The sequence below is a fragment of the Haliaeetus albicilla genome, chromosome 15, assembly GCF_947461875.1.
Source record: "Haliaeetus albicilla chromosome 15, bHalAlb1.1, whole genome shotgun sequence".
In the NCBI taxonomy this organism is placed as follows: Eukaryota; Metazoa; Chordata; class Aves; order Accipitriformes; family Accipitridae; genus Haliaeetus; species Haliaeetus albicilla.
The window spans coordinates 31,577,068-31,602,350 of NC_091497.1; the positions used below are offsets into that span (position 1 = coordinate 31,577,068).

Consider the following 25,283-nt stretch of genomic DNA (forward strand, 5'->3'; position numbering starts at 1 on the left):
ATAACTTTGGAAGGCTCAAGCTATTTAATTCAGCAAGAAGACAGTGCATAAGTATTTTTACAGAGAGGATAGAAAGTACACTCATTTCACTGGACGGCTGAATGAATTTAAATTAAAAATGATGCAAAACAAAAGAAGAGTAGTTAATCACTGAAACTACCAATAAGGCAGCAAATACTCCTATTTTTCAAGTCTGGATCCATTTCTAGGAGATACACATTAATCAAATGCAAGATGTTTTGCTGTGTGTGGGGATAAATAGTTGTAATGTTACAGTAATGTACTATATACATGATAAGACTCAACATGCCTTTGGTGCTTTCTGGACTCGTCAGCAATGAATGTATGAGTCACTTCAGAACACAAAGGTAGTTAAGATTAAGGATTAGTTTTAAGATGTCTTTCTTTGTCTTCTAATTTATTTTAAATTAGATTAGAAAAGTTTTAACCCAGCAAATTATTCATATCACATTACTGTTTCTATAGCATAGGATATTGAGGTTTCATTTCTACATTACTGTTTTAATGAAAGTAACCTGGTTGATAGTATTGCAAAGGAAAAAGACCAAGCCAAACAAACCCAAGTCTAACAATGTTGAGAGAGAGCCTTCATGAGTCAGCATATTGCTTAAAGTAACTTTATATTAAGTGAAATAACATATCAAGGGAAATGTAAATATACATGAATATAAGCATGTTCTAACAATTAATAACAGTATTGCATTTTAAACTTTGCTTTCCTAAGCTAACAATATGTAGGCAGCTTAAAAGTTTCCACAGTAAATACTCAATTTGCTAAAATGTTCATTTTATATTCAGGAGTAAAGATAAATCTAAATTATTCAAGACAACACCTCAAATAAAAAGCTACTTTCATAGAACAGATAAACGTTACAGGTTACATCCATCCAGAACTATTACCTTAAGTATAAGAATAAAGTACTGTACATTCCTCAAATGCCAAGCACATCATAAAAAGAAGGGAAAGAAAAAGGTCTACTGTTCACTACTATTTTAACAAGAATTTTTAATAGGTGGTCATTTTATGTAAAGAATCACCTTACCAAACATTACTTAGATGTTAGATGTCTAGTACTAGTTAGTTAAGATCCTCTACACAGTAAGTTGCTCCATAATCAGTCATCTATAATGCATTCCTATTTCTAGAGGGTGAGTTGCTCCATTTTAAAAGCTGTCCAGATACAGTCCTCTCTATGTACTCATTCCTCTTTGCTAACATATATTAGACCAGTTGAAATCAGATTATTTGAAGTCCAGTTCTGATCATACTTGTTCCTAAGCCTTTTATAGCTGGACAACCTATGTCCTCCTTGTTCCCCATGCTAGGACATCCTGGCAGATACAGGGCAAACAGGCTGTAACATCATCTGTATGAATTTCCCACACAGCAAAATACAGGCCATCAGAGCTTTCAGAGTTCCTTAGTAGGCTGCAATAATAAGGGATGTGGATAAAAGATCCAGAATTTTGGTATCCCAAGAATGAAAATATACACCGATAGCAATTCTCTGTAGGAAAAACAATGTCGATCTCAATCTTCAGAGATCTAATCAAATAAAAAGGAACTCCTCAAATCTTATTTGGTTGACTTCAAATGACTTTTTAGATGGAATTGGCAGATATTTTGAAAACACCTGGAAATGTTAATAACTTTCTTCCTGAACAGCCTCTGGCTACAGTAAAAAAACCCCAAAGTTATTCCAAAGCATTACAGATTGAGCACAGCCTAGTTTAGGCCACAGAATGAAAGGGAGAAAAACTTTAAAAAGAAAAAAATCACTGAGCCGTGGCCCAGCTATCGGGCTACTTACTATTTGTAGCATTTCCAGAAAAAATCTCCTCTGTCTGGAAAACACTACCCACACTGTAGCTTTGTCAGGTCTGTTTTATATGCCACTTTGTAATTCCACTACTCCAAGACACTTTCTTAGTTCTGCTGCCTTCTTCTCCAACTGCTGAATATTCCAGTGCCATTGTCTTTTATTTGAATGGAGTTTGTTCAGTTGGCAATGCAAACGTTTTAGAATAGCATCATATCTTTTATTCTGTACCTAATAAAATAGAATAAAATTCACTTCAAAATTTCTTTCAAGTACAACTATTTACAGAGGCGGGTTCAGCTCACCTAACACTCTCTAAGTGTAGATTCTGACATTTGACCAAGTCATTCCATGTTCACTGCTCAAGAGACAAAGACATCTAGGGAACAATTCATCTGACTTATTTCAGATATCTGCTTTAGGACAATATGAATCATGCCTCTCTTTTCTACTAAGGGAAAGAAAAGCTCTGTCCCACTAAGAGCTTAAGTAAGTGAGGAGTTCAACGTGGGTATCTGCTCTGTAGATGTCTAAAATTTAACAAAGTAAATCCCACCCAAAGAGTCAGCATGTCACAGCTGTGGCAACACTCTGTACATGGAAGATTTCAGGCTCCAGAGTGAGAGGTGAGAAAGGAAGAAATTTTCATTCTTTCACAAGTGTGTTTGGGTATAAATTAGAATACAAATGAGGTAACCTAGATGGCTGTAGTAGCATCTTCACCGTTGCACTGCACTCAAAAACGTGTGTTTTTCATAGAAATGCAATACTGCAGCAATGCAGTACTGTAACAATTTTGCCCTCATTCTTACCTTATGTGAAGAATGGCTGCTGCAGACGACCCTCTGAAGATTTGCATTATAAAGTGTAAAAGCATGAAACATTCATTATAATAAAAATGGAAATAATGGGTATTCACTTTAATGAAAATTTGGGCTTACTTACCCTAGTTTGAATGGCATATAAGTGGTAGTGTATAATTATTCTTGTGTCTGCTTATTGAAATGTTATTACACTGTATTTAACACACGTGATGGTGTACAGCTGCATCAGAACTACAGCATTGCCAGTGACTTCCTGTGAGTCTTACTGCAAAAATTTCATGTATAACTAACTTCCTCCCTCACTAATGTTTTATAAATTACACTGCCTTCTTTTACTGCCAATGGGGTGTCTTTATTGATGTTGCCTGGCTCTCCACTATAATCCTTCACAACTTTTCAAGGGATGCTGTCGGATTCACTCTGCTCTCAATCAATTCACCACCCAGTCTGTATTGACATACAACCCCAACCCAGACGCAGGACCTTGGACTTGGCCTTGTTAAGCTTCCTGAGATTATAAGAAGGCCAGTTCCTTTTGGCCCATGCAGTGCTAGAAGCTGAGAATCCATGCAATATGTAAAAGTCCTATGACAAGTGACGAAGCCTTGAGGTGGGGTCAGTGTGCAGATTAAGACACCTAGCTTTAGAGGTGTATGTGTGACCTACATGTCTACATTGCCATTTTGATCAACCGAAATCTAGCGAATGCATACTATAAAGTCTAGAAAGACCAGATTATGCAGCTCACCCTACTGTAAACACCTACATATGGCCAACTGAATTGATCTCTAGAATACATCAACCTCACTGACTACACCTCCAGCGATTATCATGGGAACCTGTCTGACTCATGCGTAGCCACCTGCGTTCAAACAACCACACTTAGGTGTTGGCAGTCTGTAGCCGAATCCCACCACTGCAGCTCCATGGAGCCTCATCCATGTGTCTAGTATCGCACTGTATTCCCATGCTTAGCTGGAGTATTCTTTCCTGAGTTGTGCTAAGGACTACTGGGTATTAATGTCTCTGCCTGTCCATTGTCAGTTCTCATATTAAAAATTGGATTGTTTTCCAGAGAGCTCTTAATAGAAAATAATACCCTGAAAGATTCCATTTTTAAACCTGCTTCCTTCTGAGACAAAAAGATCGTATAATCCAAACAACTGAAGAACAGGTTAACCTTCACTATTTAATTAAATTGATTTTGATAACAGAACAGAACATTATTTCTAGGCTGCCTAATTTCACTTTGGGTTTAGAGAACTTTCTTAGGAGGATGTTGCCTTGATAATAAGATATTTTCTCACATGCTGAATAGCATAGACCTATTCTAAACTGGCTGTGTTTTGCTTTTCAGTTTAAAAATTCTCTGCTGTTCCCTACCACATGAAAAATGATTCTTTTTTCCTCCTACATTTTACAATGGGCAATAGTGCTAACCTTAGATCAGTTAATCTTTATATTATCAAGCTTTGTTCATGAAATTTTGTGGCCTTTATTTGAAATAACAAGAAAAATGATGTGAAACTTCCAAACTAAAAACTATCTAGACATACAAAGTATTTTAGTAAGGAACAAAATGTAAAATACAGTTCAATTATTTAAAAAGAGAAGGTTTTAACTATTTATCAGAATTTTATCTTGGCAGCTAATTAGGAGCTGCTGTGTTATCCCTAATTTAATGTCAGCTCAAATTAGTGAGATTCATGGGAAGTCCATTTTCTTGGTGCAATTGATTCTCCCATTGATGAGTTATCCGGAGCCATGAGACAAGTCATGAATAATCAAGTCAGTAGTGAAATTTAAAGTATTTCAGAAGTATTACAGAAATAAAAAACCATGCATTTTGCTTTACTACCATTCAGTGACCTCTTTTTTTTCAGGACCTCATTCCAAAAGTTCACGGCTGAACTCCTTCTTAAAAGACTTAAGGAAAAATGTTCTTAACTTCAGTTTTTCTCATTATAGCAATTAGTCTTTCTAAAATTCAGAATTTATCAGTACCAAAAATTTAAGATAGCGTGGTTACTGTATACACTTGAATAATCTATGGCCAGCAACAGTATATAAAATACTTCAAACTTCATTTGCACTATCTACATTCTGTCTGGATAACTGTAATTATATTTTATTCAAATGACTCACCTCAATTTCTTTTCTAAGCTTAGCATGCATTTTTTTCTCTTCTTCCAGCAAATCTGTTTTTTTATTAATGAACTCTTTCAATGCTGTGATTTCCCTTTTTAAAAGTGTAATTTCTTCCTGCAGATGTAAGTCAAGATACAGAAATCCCCTCCTTAAAGAGTTGCACAGTACATCTATTAAACTTATTAAAAATGTCACATTATAACAGTCTCACTTCATTAATAGGGACGAGATAAAGATCTATAATAAACAACTTCACATTAAAATAATTAATAATAATTTAAGAATTGTAATTAACATTAATAATTAAAATAATTGATAACATGGCTTTAGATACTTAAGAAGATATACTCTTAATCTGAAATATGCAAACAACTACAACAATACAGAAATTTGAACTCATGTTGATGGTCTTAATTTTGTTTAAAATGCAATTTATTGCAAAACCAAAGAATATTTAATGTAATACTTGAGACTGATGTTTCCTTCTCAAGGGAAATACAATGCTAATGAGATTTTATTTATCAGTACTTAAAGATTTGCTTGTACAACCAAGTTTTCATCAATTTACACGAACAGAGTAACACCAGATTTTCAATAATGCAAGTTGTATCAGAGTTGAAATCTGTGACCCCATTTCAACTTCATACTCGTGTTTGTTCACATATTGGTAAAGTTTTGTGGTGAAAAATTCCCACATGGTAGTTTTTAATAAGTATTGCAATTAGGGTCAAGTAAAAACAACAGTGTTAGACTAGAATACCAAAACAAATACATTTTTCCTCTTTCCTTCCTTCTATCACTGTCTCATCAAATCTACCTCCTGTTGGCAAACAGCTCAACTGTAGTTTGTTACCTGACAGCAAAGTTTGAAGAATACTGTGCTCTGACATGAAAAATGTAACAACATGGCAGCGTTCCACAGAGCTCTGAAAAGTGTCCATGTCACTTTATCCAACAACCCAAAGAAGCCCACAAACAGTCTGGCAATGATATAGTTTAATTTACAGCTCTGTAATTTTCTTCATATCAGAGTTCATTCAATCACACAGAATGAACCTGACTTTTACAATAATATACAGATAACAATGGTGATGTTTCTTTTTACTGCATACTGAAGTCAAAATTTCTTCAATTAATGTAGCATTATAAATCATCTATATTCCCCGCAGTCAGTCCTTCATGAACCGTAAACACATTAGACAAAATAATCATATTAACTAAACTATGCCAAAATTATTTCACACAAAAGGAAAAGAATCAGAGAGGAAATACAGTACCTGGACTTGTTTTATAACAGATCCTTCTGGATTCTGGAGGTCACGCATTAACTCCTCTTTCTTTGTCCTTAATTCTTTAACAAAAGCTTTCTTTTTAGCAAGCTCAATCATAACTGGCATTTTACTTTCCATCTCCCAAAAGAGATGTTTATGAGCCTTTATTTTTTCTCGATATTCATTATTTCTTGCAAATGTTATCTCAAACTCTTCTTGTACTGTTTCTGCATCATGCCTCAGCTTTAAATTTTCAGAATATAGGGCTCTGACTTGGGCCTCCAGATTTTCACAGTGATATTTTGTCACTTCTATGGCATCATCTTGCAGATATATTTCCCTTTCTGTTGTCTTCGTTTCTAACAGAATAGAACCCATTTCTTTCTCTAGTTCCTGAAACTTTGCCTGTAAAATATTTCAGTGTTCACTTAAAAACATTTATTGAGAGGATACTAGGTATCTAGTTAAACACTGTAATTTATATTTATTCAAGAGAGTCTTCTTTTTCACTTGTTTAACGTGGCTTGAATGGAAGATAATTAGAGTTCCATTTCCTAAAACCTTCACCTTAGAGGCACAATGCAAGAATACTATCTTAGACTTCTCCCCTTCGACGGAGTCTAAAACATGAAATAAAGTATCCTTGAAATTACTTTAAATTCCTTGTATTTGCAAGATGCATAGAAAATGCATAGGATGTGACAGGTCAAACCCAATCCTAATGTTTGTTTAGAGCTGAAATCTGGTTAAGTTCTAATCAGACTAAAAATAACTAATGATGACAAAAATCACCTACAAACCCACACAAACACATAGATGGGTGCTTGGGGTGATGGAGATTAACTAGCCTGCTCTACTGTAGTTTTTAACGCCTCCTTCATCACAGTAGTATTTGAGAGTAGGATTAATCCCAGCTATTTTTAATCCCCAAAGAAATATGCATCTAGTCCTAAAAAAGCCTCTACATATTCTCACTGATGAGAAGTGAACAACTCCAGGAAGTAGTACTTCAACCCATCATAAGAAATCATAGAATCATCGAATCATTTAGGTTGGAAAGGACCTTTAAGATCATCAAGTCCAACCATAAACCTAACACTGCCAAGTCCACCACTAAACCACGTCCCTAAGCACCATGCCTACACATAAATCTAAGATGTGAGGGCTGCACTGCTGCCTCAGAAATGTTTATCTCTCTTTGATGACTACCGAGGAAGCCTAGATGACTAATGCAAGCTTTACATCTGACTTGTAGGTGATGTAAGCTATGATGAATCCCACCCAAAGCAATAGCCAACAGTAGCACATTAAGTGAGTGAATTAGCACTGTGATTTATGTCACCTATTATCTTCTCCCTAATGGAAGCATTACGAGTGCTATGAAATCTCTTACTCAATGTCTTGAAGAGATTAAGACATTATTAACTGTTAAGAACTAAAAGTTTCTGCTAACTTTTAATTTGGAAATCTTGGGCTACAGTTTTAGCAGGATTTGTATCACTGCCAGCCACCATTTACTGAGGACAGGAAAGCAAAAGACCTCAATGGCAAAGATCTTCAATTCTGGAAAGGAAATTATTGTTTTCCATGTCTTCTGTCACGTGTACACATGGGAATAGATGTAATGATGAAAAAGCAGTTCTGCATTCTGACTTTAAGTTCCTAATTATTTAACTTTGCTGTTATGCTAACATCAATGTGTGTATAGAATTGCCTAGGGTTTGGGCTTTTTTGAAAGAAGAAGGAAAAGGTGTGGAAGAGGAAGAAAATAAATGAGCTAACTTAATTACCTAGGGCTGTAAAGTTCTGTGGGGTTTTTTGAAAACTGAGACCTTTAGCTAAATTGTTTGGCCACAAATTAATTGTTGCAGCATCATCATACTATATTATGGGATGGCATATAATTAGGAGAAAGCTTCTTGCAAGGTGTGGTCAGTCAATTGACATTCCTAAGCAACAGAAGTTTTCACTGCTCCTTCAGAGAAGTTATCTTTGCACAAAATTTTAAACCTCAATTATTTCAGTTGTAGGGCTATTCACACACACTGTAATTGGAACTCTACTACTTCCGTTTGCATTCTCCCATGCTCAAAAACACCCGAAAGCTATTCTGTCTTTCCTCAGACTTAAGTGTAAGTCTCTCAACAGAAATTTGATCTCAAAGGTTAAATAATAATTGAAAGCTTAATAATTTCTGTGGGAGATTAGAACAGAAATTATTACATAAATAAAACTAGTATTCAATGACTATTTAGGACACCCACGTCAAACACGCAGAAAAAAAGTATTTTGTGTGAAAAAGAGACTAATAAAAAAATTGTAAGAGTCTGGTGAAAATCTGCCAAAAAGGATGCTTTTAAAATCCTTTTTTCCCCCATTAATTTCTCAGGAAATCACTATGAAAAATTCAAAGACCTCTAACTTTGTATTGAGTTTTTGTGGGTTTGCTATCTTGGTGGTTTTGGGCGTTTGTTTTTTTCAAGAAAAAAAAAAAAGCTTCTGCTACAACCTGCTTTAATGAAGTCTTACCTATGTTGCAGCCTTACAAGTAACAATACACATACACAGTTTCAGCTAAGTCTAAACACCACACACAGTAACAGAACAGCTGGCTTACACTTAAATGCAAACAGCCAGAAAAAATGACAGTCCTATCAGCTTCTCTTGTTCATAGGAATACTTCCTCATCTAATGAAAAAAATTAAATGAATTAAACTACTCTAAACAAGGTTTATCACCTGCAGTTGGAAAATAACTTTTTTGCTTTTTTCTATCTCTGACACTTGTGAATGCTGCTGCTCTGCAACTTGTTTTACAACTTCAATTAGTGATGGAGAATTTTGCTTGGCCATTTTAGGCAAAAGTGCAGACCTATAAGGACAGAAAAAAGAAGTGAATTGTTTTATCTTCATTCTATTTAATCCCTAACTGTTAATGAAACAGAGCAATATTAAGGGCTTTCCTATGGGATCCCAGATCAACACATTATTTCATTTGGTTCATTCTTTTATTAACAATAACAGGTTACTAATGGGTGGTATGCTCCAAGCCGATGATTGAGAATTAAAACTCTTTCTTGCAGAATTTTATAAACTAAACTATTGCAATGCTCTTCTGGCTTCTCTGTAGGACAGATCCTCAGTTTGTGAATATAGTCACAGGTCTTAAAATCATCTTAAGAGCATCTTAAATGCATGAGAGCATGCTCTCATATTTAGCCTATTTAAATTATTGCAGTTACCATACTGCAACTGCCTGCTATATTAACTATTAAACTATCCTTAGTGTAAGATAAACTAGAAATCGAGAAAGCTGTCACACTGAAAGTTGCAAACTACTACCACTGTAAAGATCCCCCGTTCACCAGTGATTAGAAAATATTTAATACTATTTTGGTATCCCTTTGGATAGAATAATTCAGAAAATCTGTATTGTTATATAAAGTGACACCGAACTCCCACGAAAATGCAGTGAGTCCGGCACCAGCGTCCCTTCAGGCGCAATATATTAAATGGCACTCAGCTGACCCACGAAACGTGCCTGCGGTAGTCTCGACTAGGAAACCGCATCTATCATTTTACATTTAGGGCTGTCGCAACGGTTGTCCTGACACCCCTCGCTTCACCCCTCTATCCCCCTCAAGCACTCCAACACCAACCACGCCTGCCCCCCGCGGCACACAGTCCCAAACCCTCCAAAGGCACCGAAACGCGAACAGAGCGGAGCCAGGCGCCCTGACACGTCCTAGCCACAGCTTTTCGCTACCTACCCCGCCGCCGGGCGGGGAGGGCGAGCAACCCCGGCCGTCCCCTCACACAACGGCCGCCCCCTCACACAACAACGGCCGGCCCCTTCCCGCCCAAACCGCGGCGCGCGCCGCGCCCGCCACCAGCCAGGGAGCGTCGGCCAAGGGCCGGCCCGGCGGTGCCGGGAAGTAGAGGGGGGGTTTAAGGGAGCGTCGGAGAACCTCAGCGAGGGAAAGAGAGCGGTGGAGGCGGCCATGAGGGGAGAGCGGCTGTTGTTAGCGGCGGCCGAGGGGCACAGAGAGCCGGGAGAGGGCCGGAGGGAGGGCTGTCCCCGGCAGGAGACGGAGGAAAAAAAAAGGAGGGAACAACTCGTCCTGTCAGAAGTGGGGTGGGCGCTTCGCGGTGGGGCCCACAGCGCGACCTGGCTCGCCCTGTGGCTGAGGCGGTTTTGCTTACCGGTTTGTTTCGCTGCCTGATTGATTGTATTAAACCACATTTTCTGTCATAATTTGGTAGTGTTTGGTATATGCTGCAGAGAACATAAGTTTTGCTGAGCGCCAGCGGGTTACGAGAAAGAAGGTGGCCCAGTTTCTCCTGCTCTACACCATGCCCTGTTTTATGGCCACGGACTTGTCTCGTGCCCGCTCGTATTCCTCTGAACTCCAGGTTAAGGAATTTTAACCCCAAATCCCACAAGTTTTATAATTTAATTGCTTATCTCTGCATACAATCTGTTTATGTCATCCCTTTTTTGAAATGGCAGAAGCTGAATACGGTACTTCAGCTGGAGACATCAATTTGTCATTTTTCAGTATTGGTTTGTATCCTGGATGTTTTCTGACCTTTTCCTTATCCTTTCTCAGCATTCTGCACCAAAAAAGTAACCCCAGTAATTATTGTTTCTTAGTCTGGTTGAAGGAAAGAAAATCGTTGTGTTGGTCTCTCTCCATCAAGCCCCGCTGTTAATTTTTAATGATCTAGTTCAGACACATTTGACAGTGGGGTGGGAAGCCTTGGAGGTAACCGATTTCTGCAAACTTCATGAAAATAGGTGCCTGGGTGGGGAAAGACAAGATACCCGCATGGGTTCCCTTTGGGAGGGAGAGCCAGGAGGATTCAGCCCTCATCCCTCTGCCCAGCATATGGTGGAAGGAGAAGCAGGAGGGAAAATGGTGGGGGACTCCCAAGGTGTGTTCTGGACCTGACAGAAGTGTAGGTTTACTGGAGCTGAAGGGAAGGGAGGAACAGGGGGACGTAGGACAGCAATTTAGAGGAAATCTGATTTTATTAATTCCTCTGTTCATGAAAAAAATACTTTTTTCTTCTTCTTGTCCTTCAGTTGTCATATACTTGTCTGTCATGACTGATTTTAGCACAGTTGAGAAAATGTATTTATTATCATATAATTCTTGGACAAAGCCTGATACAAATCCCTAATGCCTCCACTTGCCTTTTGACCTTTGCATTTTCCTGTCAAAACATTCAGACTTTTTTACAGAGCTCTGCGAAATTTCTGACTGTTCCGAGGAGAAATCGGCATCCTCATTTTGGGCCTGTGGCCTCTCATAACCTCTCTATCTGGGTCCTTCTGAATATACTTTTTCTTGACTGACTGCCACATTCTTCACTGGAACATGCAGTTACAGCTCAGAAAAGGAAACTCTTTCAGTCCGCACAAGTGTTCCTTAAACTTCTTTGTGTTCTTGTTCTGTTTTGCAGTGCTGTACATTTCTGAATCTGTTTGAGGTTGTGCAAAGCTGATGCATTAGAATGTATGATTACAGCAACAAGTTACATGGCAGGGTTAATGCTGCTTCCGGGTTTAACGCTACCCTGGCACTTAATCATGTTTGTGCCTTTCAGTACAGTTTGTTATTTCCTGCAGATACTGACAGCAACCAAGCAGGGTCTCATCATAAAGAAGAAATACAGGTTCCCACTCCAATCTTACCTAGAGTAGGAATTTCCATCTTGTACAAATCAGCTGCAAGACTGACAGTGAGAAGTGAGATATATAAAGCTGGTAATGTGTGTTTATATCAGATGATATTTTTCAAGCGTTTAAAAGGATTGTCTACCTGTGTAAGTAAAATCTTGTGTTTTAAACTTTGAGTTTGTTTATGAAAACTGCATGTAGTTCGATATTTTCATTGTAAGTGCTGATTTCTGTTTCTTCAACCTTGCCTAAATACCCGTAAATTAAAAGAGGCAGAATGTTTTATTTTAGTCCAGTTTAAGAGGTTTTTATGTATTTTTTCCCCCATTTTTTTGTCTTTGCTGTTATTGAAATTTTGTTACAATTGTGCTTTTATCCCTGTTTATTTGGGCTGTTGTAATGACCTGTTTTCTTTCTCTGGGCATCTCTCTCTGGCACATGTTAAATATTTCTTGCCTTTTTAATTTTCCCCAAACCATGTCAGTTCTCTGACTTTCTGTAAAAAGATAAGGTGGCCAGTAGGATTCAAAGGTGCAGGAAATTGCCAGCAATCTTGTCTTGACCAACAGTGACCTTTTAGAATTAGATTTCTGGCATTTTTGTAAGTTGCTTTTCAGATCTTTTTTCTACCCTGAGCTGTCTTGTTCTCTGCAGCCTGGTTTTATTTCCTTCAGTGTTTCTTTTCACTCTTGTTAACGTCCTCACCTCTCCTCTCTTCTCGTTATCTATCATTTTCTTTCATTTTCTTTTTCTTGAAGTCTGTGCAAGAGAATCTTTTTACCCTCCAGATGTTTGTACTGACAGAGTTTCAGAGAGTGAGCGGAACAGCTAAGGGGTGGCCTTGGCTTCAAGTTTGTGCAAGTATTTGCCTTGCATTTTGTACTGAAATGAGCAACTCCTTAATAAATGCACTTAATCTTTCCTGATGCGGTTACATGCAGTGAGACTTTCTGTGGAACACTGGGACTGTAGAGCATGTTACTTAAAACCTAAGTAACCATGAATGCATTTCTCATAAGCTAAAACATTGCTGTGCTTGGCAAGCCTGTATTTTGATAAGGGTTTTGTTTGGGGTAATTAGAAAGCAGTCAAAAAATTTTATTATGACTGTATCAAATTTACTTCTAACACCACTGACTTCAGTAGGACTCTGTGGTGCAAAACTGGAAGGATACGAGGGTGAATCAGCCCCACTGTTTCTTTGTGCACATCCCAATAATTGCCCCTGTGGACTTTTTGCAATACACAATAACAATGTAGACAGTTACCTCTCCCTCTGCAAACACTTTCCTTCTTTGGCGGTATTTTTCTGGGGGAGTATGAGGACAGCAATGAACTCTACTTACCTTCCTGACATACCTGAAGTGGAGCAATAATCTGTTTTTCCATACACCCCTCTGTTGTACGGTCTTTGCTGGGGCTATTAGCTATACCTAGTTTGGGATCATGTCATATTCTTACAGGCCTCCCACAGAGAGTGTCAGGGTAGGGAGGGAAATACCCTGATTTCCCAAGTCATGGTCTTTGACATGAGTCGGTTTCGACACTGTTTTCTTAGCAAGCTGTCTTCTTTGTTGTCAGCTGTGTGTAAATAATACTTTGAGTAAATTCAAGTGTCATAAATTACTTGGCAGATGCTTTTATCTGCTGTCACATTTTGATACTCTTAGTTCACCTGTTTTGATAGTCACTAATTATTCTTTGTAAGTGTTCAACTCGCAGAAAGAAAAACATCATTTTCAGTCAGTATTATTTTTCTTCCAGTCTGGAGGAAAGAACAGTGAAGAAAATACAGAATGTTTTCTGTAAAACCCACTCTGAATAAATGATCCATTAAAACCAGAGAGGTCTTTGACCTCTCATTTGAGTATAGAAACTCTGGGAATCCATTGTCAACCATAAAATGCCAAGGACACCAAGTCCACCGTAGTGGTAGGCCTCAAGTACATACAGAAGCAGTATTTTTGCAGGATGATGAAGTGCTGTAAAGCCAGAGCATGCATGTAGTTACAGGAGAATGAGGGCTTGGGGCAGGAAAATAGTGCCAGGCATTATCTGATATGGTGAGTTCTGGTAGCAGAGCGTTGATTTCAAAGGCTTAAAAGATTCTCAAGTCCTTTGTTCCTACAAAGACACTAATTTTCCTGCAAAGGAATTAATACTCATGCATGATTTGTTACTGTGCAAAAAAAAATGGTGGTGTTAAGGAATACTCTAAATGATTATGGGGTCTTAGAACTGGTGATAAAGCTGCATGTATTCCTCCTAGATCAAGCACAGTGCTTAGTCATGAAATCTGAATAGCCATCTCTTCAGGGTTCCCAAAGCAAGAGGGATTTAGTCTTTTGTTCCAGACCTCTGGAGGCTTGCACTGGAAACTGAAAAATTATCAGAGACAGAGAAAAGAAAATAAGACACTTCCTAGAGGATATGTAAAATAGGCTCTTATAGAAACGGAGAGAGGAAGAGATGAATGGACAAGTTTCCACAGGTAGGCAGCCTAGCTGGGCTTCGATCAACAAAGCCCAGGAAAGGGAAAAAAACCCCCAAAACCAAACACCAAAACTGGAATTACACCATGGGGCACAAGACAAGCTGTGAACTACAGAATGATTTTTGGATAAGCTTAATTTCGGAGCAAAGAGCGCAGCTAGCATAGTGAAAAAGCTGAGGCAGGAAGTTGTGCACAGTATTATATTATTTTCATTTAGTTCTGTGTACTTCTTGCATACTAGGTAAAGTTTCAGTAACCTGTGCTGAGTTCCTGCACGTGTTGAAAAGAAGAACTATACCGATCATGTGCCTCTCCACACAGAAGTCAGAAATTAGCAAGTCAATGCTTTTGGTAACGCAAAAGGGAGAAGTGCAAAAAGTCTTGTGAAGGCCTGTGGGAAAGTTGTCATTGCGCTCACAGCCCAGCACCCCTGCTGCCAGGAGGGGTAGCAGATATGAGCGATAAGTGTGTAAAATGCCTCAAAAAAAAGTTATTACAGAAATTCCTCCAGGACCTCTGTATTTGGTTCCCCTCATGGGAGCTGGAGGAGGGCCCAACAGTCAGAGGTTAAGAAGGCCCATTAGGCTAATGTGGGTTAATTGATTCAATAAATCTAATGTTATGTACTAACCTTTTATCATCCCTGACCTGGGAAAAACCTGAGGTCGGCGGGGTGGTAGGGAAATACCTAAATACTTTAATAAATACATAATAATTCCCATTTCTGCTACTTTTCTTTTGCTGCAATTTCTTTTGATGCAGTGAGGAAATCCTAAGACAGTAATTGCTGCTATGCCACCTTCTCTACACAGTATCACTGAATGCATTGCCTTAATAACATAACTGTGTTTGGACTAATGATGCCATCTTGCCTTTTTGTTTGTTTTTCATGTTTTGTTACCGACCACTTGGCAGTTGCAGGAATCTTTAAATATCCTGGAATATGGTGGAAGCAGTACTGATAGATCTGTTCAGCCTGCCAGCCAACTTGCAGAGCAACATCCAAGGATTACTGCAGAGCACGCTAGAAACTATTGAGAAATGCTCTTCCATCCCTTCTCCATTTGTTTATGTCATGTGTTCCCAGAGGCAGGGGAGCAAAAGGAACGGTGAACAAGAGTCCTTGCTTCCAGCTCTGAGAGATTTTCAGAGTCTGAAGAAAAGACTGGAGGTGGTGCATGCTCTGACTACAGCTGCTGCTTTGTACACCATCAAACAAAGACTGGATGAAAAAGACCTAAGCATCATTAAAATTATTCTCCCTACCATAAGAAAAGACTTAATGAAAGTATATGTAGACCATCTCTTTACAGCAGTCTACCAGTTTGAATTTGAGGATTTACAGGTGGCATCTGATTGTAAAAACCTAGAGATAGCTGAACCTCAGAGTGAATGGCAAACGCTTCCTACGCAGGATGTGGTGCTCATCCAAAGTGAGATTCAGATGTACTTGGAAAGCCTGCCGAGCCTGAAAGGGGAGCTCACCATCCTCAGATCTTCCCTGATCCCAGGTAAATAGAATCCCAGCTAATAGATTTTACGGACTGTTCCCAAGCATACTTCAAGGGACTTGCAGAATGGGTAAGATCTGGAAATGTCTTCAGGCAGCAAATAACTCTATATGGTGATGTAATAGTGTATCATGTCTGTAAGAGGGGAAGTGTCAATAGAGATACAGCAAGAGACTGGCAAGTCTGTTCCAGAAATGGGGCTTAATCAGAAGAAAGAGAGGCCCAGGTTTAGTGAGAGCATTGCTGCAGACAGTGAAATCTCCTTCCCTCTGTGTGGGAATTACACACTTGGAGAGTTACCATCATCTTCTGGAAAGGCAGGACAAGAGTTTTTCCTGGTCTGCAGCCTCAGGCATGCCTGGTTTATCAGACTGATGTCTCAAGTGTCCCTGCCATGGCATGATCCAGTTTACTGCAACATGTCTCTCAAGCAGTGTTATTATGGGGTCTCATGATTCAGGGGATCCAGGGGAAAGCTGAGAGGTTTGCTATTGCAAAAATTTGGAACTGTCCCTAAAAATAGGCCTGAAATGATCCAGAGCCTGAAAGGAACATGAGTTACTTAAAGCCATCTTTGCCTTTGTTGCGCTTCAAGTTTTTGACCGTGATTTTGAAAGGATCACACTACATAAAAGAGATTTTGAATCTCAACTCTGATTATGTCACTAAGGTTGTCAGCTATCAGGACAGCAAAAACACCACTTGTGGGACTAGCTTTCTGAGTTCCACTTTGCCACACAGATCCCCTCTGCGCCATCGCCCCCAAAAGCAGTGATTGCATTTGGTGCATGAGTCCACAATAAGATCCACGCTGTCAAAACAGAGGATTTTTCAGTAACACTAGAAATTCTCAGTGCTTTCAGTGTACTTCAGAGAGATGTTTGAGATTCTGTGTCTTGAGGACTAGTACTTCATTTGCCAAAAAAGCTTGGGAGACGGCACCTTAGAACATTTGTTTAAAAATCTACTGTCATTTTCCTCAGTGAGTTACCTCTTTAGCGTTTGCACTACAGCGCTGCAAAAAGTCAGGCTAAATCTGCCAGGTCTCCTTCTTGCTCAAATCCCTCTACCTTAGCCTTGGAGGATTATGATTATGAGCAAAAAGGAAACTTAGAATCCTGAAATTTAAATGCCACAGCTAATATGAGGTAAAGCAATACTCAACTTGATTGGCTGATTCCAGGTCTCTTCAGTATAAAACCATGTTATATCTGGACTGGCCTTGTCTTGAAAGCAACTGTTTGTTGTCTTTTGCCTTGCCAGATGATATCTTCTTGCATGGCTTCACCACAAGGACAGGTGGCATCTCCTACATACCAACTCTAAGCTCCTGCAATCTCTTCAGCAGTTCCAAGCGGAGGGACCCACAAGTTGTTGTTAAAGAGAATCTCCGCCGACTAGCTAATGCTGCAGGATTTAACCCAGAGACTTTTCACAGAGTCAAGGTATCTTACCAAACAATGGGTTTATGTAAACGGATCAGATCTTCCTTCATATATCACTGGCTAAAACTGTAGGCATTATTCTTGCCTTTCTCAGCAAGAACTTGTGAGAAGCAGGACAATTAAAACATTTATGCTGGCAGTTTATCTGTGGGAGTAGCCATCCAAACTATCAGCCATTTGGCACTATATGGAGAAGCAGCACTGTTTCTTCCAAGAATATTCTAACATTTAACTTACAGAGAGCAGAATAATCAGATAAATGATCAGGGCAGTTTCTCTTAAAAGAAAAATACAGCACCACTTCTGTGGTGGCTTTCTACTGACACATCTGCGTGGCATTTGAACAAGGGAGTGCCTGATTTCCATGCATGAGCAGTCGGTGCTGAAGAGTGTTTCATGCCAAAGAAAAATCTTTGCATTAGTCAAAACTGGGTTTTTTGCTGCCATATCATTGTCCATGTTCTGGTTTTGTCTTGACAGATCGATCACGCTAATGCTGTGTATATTATGGGAAAGGCAGAGCCTGACAGCTATGATGGAATAGTTACGAATCAGAAAGGTGTTACGATAGCAGCTCCAGGTGCTGATTGCATACCAGTGCTGTTTGCTGATCCTGTCAGAAAAGCCTGCGGTGCTGCTCATTCTGGTAGGAATTTTAAATAACAGAGATCAAAATAACTAGGAGACCACTGGAAAGGGAGTTTTGGACTACGGATTATAAATGAGCAACCAAAGGCGCACTGAGTGAGAATGAATTAATGCAAGATCACATAACAATACAGATGCTGTTTGTATCTAAGTTTGTATCCTCCCCAAAAAAGATTAGTCTTAAGAATAGTTTGTTTCCCAGGCTATCTATTTTTAAATTTTATTTTATAACTGTAATAATTATTAGTTATGTATTTATAAATTTATTTTTCTGATCTGGTAGCCAAAACCCAGTAATTTTTTTTGTGCCCTGTCTGACTTCATATGTAAAAACTAGCTATAAAGCCAATGCCCCCAACAATCATTCTGGATCAGAAGAAATGTTTGACCCAAACCAAATCAGAATAAAACTGAAGCAGGGATGGTTAGCACAACCTGGGGTTATGTCTGACTTCAGAAGATGTCCCAACTTGTAGGCTAGAATATGTATCCTGTGGTGAGATTTTCCTGCTGGGGCTGTTTCATTTTATAAAACAGGTCTGTATTTATGAGATCAAGGAGAATGCACAGCTGAGAGTTTCTCCTCAGCTTTGATGCTAGTACACCCCTTAATACGGTAGGAAGCTTCACCTCTGCCTAGAACTTGTGAATACCACCTAATTCATACAATTCTTCATACACTGAATAAATTAGCCAAAATAAATTCAAATTTGTGAGTCATCATAAGATGATTAAAACTTTGACTTTCCTTCAATAAAGTTGTTGTGCCTGCCCCCGCCTAGCAAGCTTAGAGGAGGTGAGAGGAATGAGAATTGTGGCATGCCTGTCTGGGAGAAGAGGGGAATGTTGTGGTTCTTAATGGGGAGAAGGGATGGAGAGAATTTTATCCACTCCTGAAAGTTTTAAGAGTTTTACATTGTAAGTGTTCAAACCTAATTATTGTAAAATATTTAAATCTGTAGTTGCTCCTTTCTCTGCTGCCTCCTCATTTATCTAGTCCCTGACACACCACACTGTTCCCCCAGCCCACACCACTGCCTTCTCCGAGCATACCTCCCGGCTCTAGCCTGAACTCCTACCTTCCGTCTCCCAAGTTTTGGCCTGCATTCCCACATCACAGTCCTTGCCAGGCTTCCAATTATCTTCTGCTAAATCCTTTCCTTCCTGTCTGACCCCACCTCAGTTCATGTTTAACTTGAAAACACGTTGCTATGTATACAAATGAAGACAATTAGTTATAAGGTCATCTCAGTCTTTGGATGTAGAAAAGCAGAGGAAGAGTTATTAGCATATCCTATCCTTTGTTATGACGCACTCCCTGTGCAATGCAAAGGCTTCCCGGGTCTCAAACTAGGATATGAGAACTCAAAGACGGGCTTTCTTCTGTCTATTCCAAACAACGCCAAAGTGCAAAGCTTGGCTTTCATCTATCTATTCCAAACAATGTCTCCAGCTTGAGCCTCTTTTTTTTTTTTTCTAAAATAACACTAAAACCATTTTCACCATATTATAAAAATACATTTCTGAGTGTAACATATTTCTGTTGCCATATTCTCATTTAAATGTTTCAAGCACAGAGGAGCTGTGAAGTATGCTCTAGTTGCCCAGACCAGGACACTGGGGAAAAGGAATTCTGGAATGCTAATCTAAACTCTCCTCTCTAGTTTCCATCTCCACAAAATGATGATATCAGCAAACTGACAGTTGTTAATGTATTGGGTTGGGGTTTTTAAAAAAGAAAGTTATTTATTATTAGATATAATGATTTATTTTTAGATATAAATATATCTATTCGTTTGCACCTTTAAGAATAGCATTTATTTCAGCTACTATAAAATTAAAGAGACAATTTCTACAATTTTTTTTTTGACTTCTCATTTCTCACAGGATGGAAAGGCACATTGTTAGGAGTTTCGATGGCCACAGTAAATGCTATGGTATCTGAATATGGCTGTAACGTGAAAGATATCCTTGTGGTCCTGGGCCCGTCTGTAGGACCTTGCTGCTATAAACTTCCTCACGAATCAGCTAAAGAATTTCACAGAATTGATCCAAAGTGTGTGAGACTATTTGACTCTCCAAGTCCTTATATTGATATTAGAAGAGCAACACGGTAAGCCTACTGAGTGCATTTCCATGACATACACTTCTTTTGTGCTGAGCAGACTAGAGATGAAGGCAAAAGAACAAAAGATTAATTCCACATTAGTTATCAATAATTATATTGATATTGTATTATCCAGCAGTATTATGGTGAGGGTCCTCACCATCTTAAAGTACTCGCTAGTACTTTGCAGATCAAGAAATGATAGCTTTGAATTAATGGTATGTGCTCACTTTTGCTGGGTTTCAACTATTATTTTACTGTTACACTGTTAGTTTATGTATTATAGACAAATGTTCAAATTAAATGTGGTTTTACTGGTTGCATAAAAGCAATTATTTTTGTCTAATATTTGAAAAAATAAAGTAAGAAAAGCAAATAGAAGTCCCAACCACCATATTGGCACAGTTTGTTAAGTTGGTACTAGAGGAGCTGTCTGAATGACAGTGTCTTAAGGAATGCAAAGATGTAAAAAAACCAAAAATATGTTTTCTGTTTCTCTTTCTTTATTTCAGTGTTCTTCTGGAGAGTGGTGGGATTCTTCCCGAGAATATCCAAGATGATTCTGTCACAGACCAGAACCAAAATATCACTTTCTGTACTGCATGCCACCCTGAAAAATTTTACTCTCACTTTCGTGATGGCACTAACTTCGGGACACAGATTGGCTTCATATCAATCAAAGACTGAGATAGTATCTCCTACTCTCGAATAGTATTTCGACAATAAATCTGGTGCATTGTCTGACATCCTGCTCTCCTTGTGGAAGTTCTCCCTCCTTCCTTTCACAGACTTGTAATAGGGAATTCACGGGTCTTTACAATTCTCCTGCTTCTTCCCTTCCCTCTCATTCTGAGGCAAGAATAAATGTCTAGGGTGTGGGGCCAGTAATTCTTGTGTGAGACAGGGTGCAGAGGAAACAAGGACAACCCACACCAGTGACAAAGCCCTTCTGCAAGACCAGGTGCAAGCTCCAATTTTTTTGAGCCTTCTTGACCAAATATTTCCGAGAAACCTCACTGTCTTAAGGTGATGAAAGCACAAAAAAACAGTATCAGCTTCTGGGTGAGAATTCTGAATGAAGTGTGACGTTACTGATACAGGAAGGCAACCCTGTATTGCACATTAATTGTTTGAGAGCACCAAGCTTTGGTAGTTTCAGATGAAGGTCAGCCTTACAGAATTATATGCTTGGGATTGTTTTTCTCCTTTGGATTAGTTTAAAGAAGAGCTCCAGAACACTTACAGAACTTTTCCTATGGAAAATAACTTGCAAGTGAGAAGCATGCAAGCTCCTTTGGGGCAGACATTGCAAATATATGAACCCTCACCATTCTGTATTTTTCGATTGTAGAAAAAGTAGGACTAAGACTCTTTAATACGATATGACATGCATGTTCATTTTTCCTTAGGATTTTTTTCTTTAAAATATTGATGCTCTGCTAATGTCCATGGAGACAGTCTCAACACTGCCAAGTTATTTAATAAATATCTATAAAGGGGAATGAATTTAGCCTCAGTTAATTTTACTGACCGATAGTTGACTTACCTGTCTTACTAAGCAAATTCAAAGTGTGCACTGTTTTCTTTTGGCCATAAAACATTTGCTTCTAGACTTTAAAATAGACGTGATAGTTCCTGACACATAGACAGTGAGAGATTCCTAATAGTAAAACTATGCTGACTGTAGCTTGCAGAGTTGCCAAGCACAAGCCTTGGGACAACTGTCTGTCTGCATGACGTATTTTCTATTTTGAATTCAACGATCTTTACCAATTCCAGACTTTCATGTCCACTAGAGGTCAGTGCTCGCTCACGCTGCACTTCCATCCCTGGCTGCACTGGATATATGAGTTTTCAAACCATGCATTTTGCAAAGCCCTGTACAGCATATGCTGCTACTTTTGCCTATATAATCATCTGCCAAGTTATTCTAGTATCTGTGCTTGAAGCGTAATCTATTTTTAATTTTATTGGTCTGTGATTCAGAGCCGACCAAATTAGAACTTTCCTTGTCCTCTGGGAGAACAGGCTTTGTAAAAACCTTTCTTTTACCTGTGAATGGTATTTCTCAGAGAAGAGCCTGGTTCTGAGTATGTTACCCTCTGACTGTAGCCATCTTCCAAAAAAATACTTCTTCCAACTCTCCTACTTCTTTAGAAATATTCCTCTTCTGCTGTAGCACTGCAGTCCTTGACAATAAAAATTCTTACATTTTCAGTTAGTTATCTTTTAAAAACCTCACTGTTGCTTTCATCATTCTTGCTTTCTTTTGTAACTTCACTGTGGTGATGTTCACAGCTGGGTCCAAACTGGAGGTTCAGGTTCCAACAGGGGCAACACTCACACTCCTCAACTTAATGCTGCCAAGCATGTTACTGCACACTAGCTGATGGTGTGTATGATATGTATTATGTGTATTATTGACTTACTCCAAATACGGGATAATACAGTTATATGGACACTGACAGGCTTACCTTGCTGCACTAGGTAAAAAAAACCCCGACAACCCACCTTCACCTTTTAGTGCTGTCCCTTTGCCCTGGTATCTAATTGTGAACCACTTTATGGGCACTGATTGAAGTGAGTAAGGTGTCCTTCCTTCTGCTGTTTCTGCTGTGGGGGCAGTAGCACCACGTAGTCTTCTGTCCCTGCATCTGAAGCTCAGCCAAAGCTTGTTTGTCAGTGCCCTTTGCTTAACCCTCTTCCCTTGTGGATTAAGAGCATGCTGTCAAAAACAGCTGAGTTACTTGGTTTTGCAAGGTACTGCTTGACAGCTGAAGCATCATAGGTGCCCATGTGCCTGCTGTTAGCCCGTCTAACCTCAAAGATGGTTTTAAACTAATGCATTTAACTTTGCAGTAAGTAGAAAGACCTTGCCGCCATGCTACTTACCACAGTTCAAATTCTCAACGGTATGTTAAGTCCCAGTAACATGATACTGATAGTAAGCACTGGCTTGTTCATACCTGCTCAAGAATGACAGCAGAGACTTTCTGTTCCAAAAAATACCATTTACAGGTCATGGTAGGACTGTGCAAGCTGGAGAGCGTGTCAGAATGAGCAAATACACCAAAGGCTTTACCTTTTAGAAGACAAATCGTTACCACAATCGTTGTTCATTATTTCTTTTACACTGAATTACCTAGACTGTAAACCTGTCAAGACAGGAAGCAGCCTTTTGTACATGGATTACTGAGGTGGAGAACTCCACGACCAAGAAGAAAATAATAATAATGTTCAGTTCCCAAAAAGGTTAGGCTCTGTATCATACAAAGTTTCCTTCAAAAGTCCTTGCTACAAAGGCATTTTAATTCTGGTATAAAAAGAAAAAAAAGAAGTTTAGAGGAAGGGCATGATAAAAAGGAGATGAGGCTGTTTTGCATCTCTATTTATTTACTTTTCATTGTTGTTGCTCACTAAAGGAGCCAAGCGGATCAGCCCTGATTCACCACCTTCAGGGAAGCTCTTAAAATGCTTCATAAATTGTTCAGCTGTACCTACCTAATGATCAGATCCCATTTATTAACCTTGCCCATGAATTCATAATCTGCATTCGCCCTATTATTGTTATTAAATAACATTATTAATTATGATTGTGGTATGCCCTGAGGCGAGCACCAGACATGATCACACTGAATATTGGTTTTGATAGCTATGACTGTGCAATTAACAGTTGTTGCCATTGTAGATTCTGAACATGGGTCTCTTCATTTACATTTATATATTGGAATGGAGTGTACCAAAACATGTCTGAGAAAGGCTTTATTCACTATTCCAGGAAAACAGGGTAGCCCCAACACAGACTTGGGGTTCCAGTGCCTGGGGAAGCAGTGTGATAATTAGTGACAAGTTTACCCAAACTGGGATTTATTGCCACAGGTATGGCAAAGGTGAAAAATATTGAGGGGGTTAGATTAAAAATGTCTTTAATTCATTTATAGAGGTTAGGTCCATCGGTGAGTGCTAGTCAGTTGTTTGGTCTGAGTTTAGCATTTGATGGCTGCGTTTGTGAGTGGTGACAAACTCGGAAGGCACAGGACTGGACCTTCAGCAGAACACTTGGGCACATCTCGACCCACAGAAAGCATATAATTCCTCCCAAATTACAAGCATTCAGTTACAGGAAGGTGTCTCCTTTCCCCAGCAGTAACACAGTTTGCAAAGTGGTCGTCTTTGCCTCCAGTCTTATTTTCCTCATGCCCATCTCTTGCGCACTGCTGTCTTTCTGTCCAGCACCACTCACAATTGCCCTACGAGGCTTGTGAATCCAGTCGCAAGGTGTTGGAGAAAGCAGACGCCATTCTGCACAGAGCAGCGCCCGTGTTGCTTTCTTTTGTATGCACGTGCCTTTTTTTTTTTTTTTCCTTTTAGCAGCAGTATGAGACTTTTTGTCCTCAGCACAGGATCTTTATCAGTACCCTCCAACCCATTCCCATTTTACAGGTTTCCACAAGAGCTCCCGATTGCCAGCCTACACGGCAAAGGAGTCAATATTCCTGGATTCCCTCGTTGCTGTCCTCATTTCCACTCCATGCTCAATTTGCTGCTGGGTGATGCAAAGAGGGAGATGAGCTGCGCTCATTTGTCCCGAGGCTCAGAGGGGTGTGCGTGTGTGCCAGGCTTTTTTTGTTCGCTGACTACCCAAGTCCTCCCTGAACTCCAGCCTCTTGTGCGACAACATAACGGGGCGGTGCGCTGATGGGAGCGGTAAATCCTATATGTGACAGAGGAAATAATGTATTGACCTGCTGAGGGATTTATATACCTCCAAAGACTGACAGCGAGCTCAGCCTGTAAGGCTGACTCGTTCTACTTTCCATTTCTAGCAGATACTATCCAGTGTTCCAGATGAATGATTCGGAGAGAAAGGTCCGTGGATTTAAGAATGGTTCTAATCGGGTATATTCTTATACCCAGGATATTACTAATTGTTACCCAGTGTCACACCTTTTTAGGAGACTAAGAGATTTTGCTGCTCTGTTTGCTTTAATAATACAGTGCCTGTGGCTGTGCTGCTAAAAAGCGTGATGGTGTATTTCCCAAAGGCATGCGGAGAAATAGGAAGCTAGCTTTATAAAGGGATCCCTCTGATCTTTCATTAGTAAGCGTTTAATTTACAGTAACATCTCACATTACAAATACTCGGCTGGCTCTCTCTCTCGGGGGTCAAAGGAGGCCCAATGAGGAATTTTGGGAGCGTGGTCCCCAGAGGACAGCAGGGCTGAGGTCTCTCTCTTCCCCTTCTGCAAATGTGGCATCGTGTCTCCAGGGCAACCTGAATTCGGACAGTCATGGGAGCAAGGGCACGGCAT

The 25,283-nt window shown here is 39.4% G+C and overlaps 2 protein-coding genes across 3 annotated transcripts; one reads left to right on the forward strand and one right to left on the reverse strand.

Annotated features, from left to right (window-relative positions):
- Positions 1-764: 764 nt before the first annotated feature.
- CCDC122 (coiled-coil domain containing 122) lies at positions 765-8,936 on the reverse strand. Its single transcript, XM_009924687.2, has 4 exons — positions 8,823-8,936; positions 6,091-6,489; positions 4,811-4,927; positions 765-2,072 (listed from the first exon to the last, which is right to left on the reverse strand). Exons 1-4 carry the CDS (start codon positions 8,934-8,936, stop codon positions 1,908-1,910), a joined length of 795 nt encoding a protein of 264 aa, XP_009922989.1. The 3' UTR covers positions 765-1,907.
- A 2,688-nt stretch (positions 8,937-11,624) lies between these two features.
- LACC1 (laccase domain containing 1) lies at positions 11,625-20,715 on the forward strand. 2 transcript variants are annotated; one of them, XM_009913127.2, is made up of 6 exons: positions 11,625-11,912; positions 15,176-15,771; positions 17,035-17,216; positions 17,697-17,862; positions 19,752-19,977; positions 20,484-20,715. In XM_009913127.2, exons 2-6 carry the CDS (start codon positions 15,204-15,206, stop codon positions 20,656-20,658), a joined length of 1,317 nt encoding a protein of 438 aa, XP_009911429.1. In that variant the 5' UTR covers positions 11,625-11,912; positions 15,176-15,203; the 3' UTR covers positions 20,659-20,715. The 2 variants fall into 2 exon arrangements, with proteins under 2 accessions (XP_009911429.1, XP_069658764.1); XM_069802663.1 differs by lacking the exons at positions 11,625-11,912; positions 17,035-17,216 and having other exon boundaries at positions 15,655-15,771.
- The last annotated feature ends 4,568 nt before the right edge of the window (positions 20,716-25,283 follow it).

Coding starts and splice junctions, on each gene's coding strand:
- CCDC122 (XM_009924687.2), bottom strand. CDS start 8,936: ATGGCCAAGCAAAATTCTCCATCACTAATTGAAGTTGTAAAACAAGTT. Junction 6,490..8,822: donor AAGTTATTTTCCAACTGCAG/GTGATAAACCTT, acceptor AATATTTTACAG/GCAAAGTTTCAGGAACTAGA. Junction 4,928..6,090: donor CTGTTATAAAACAAGTCCAG/GTACTGTATTTC, acceptor TTACATCTGCAG/GAAGAAATTACACTTTTAAA.
- LACC1 (XM_009913127.2), top strand. CDS start 15,204: ATGGTGGAAGCAGTACTGATAGATCTGTTCAGCCTGCCAGCCAACTTG. Junction 17,217..17,696: donor AGACTTTTCACAGAGTCAAG/GTATCTTACCAA, acceptor TTGTCTTGACAG/ATCGATCACGCTAATGCTGT. Junction 17,863..19,751: donor CTGCGGTGCTGCTCATTCTG/GTAGGAATTTTA, acceptor CATTTCTCACAG/GATGGAAAGGCACATTGTTA.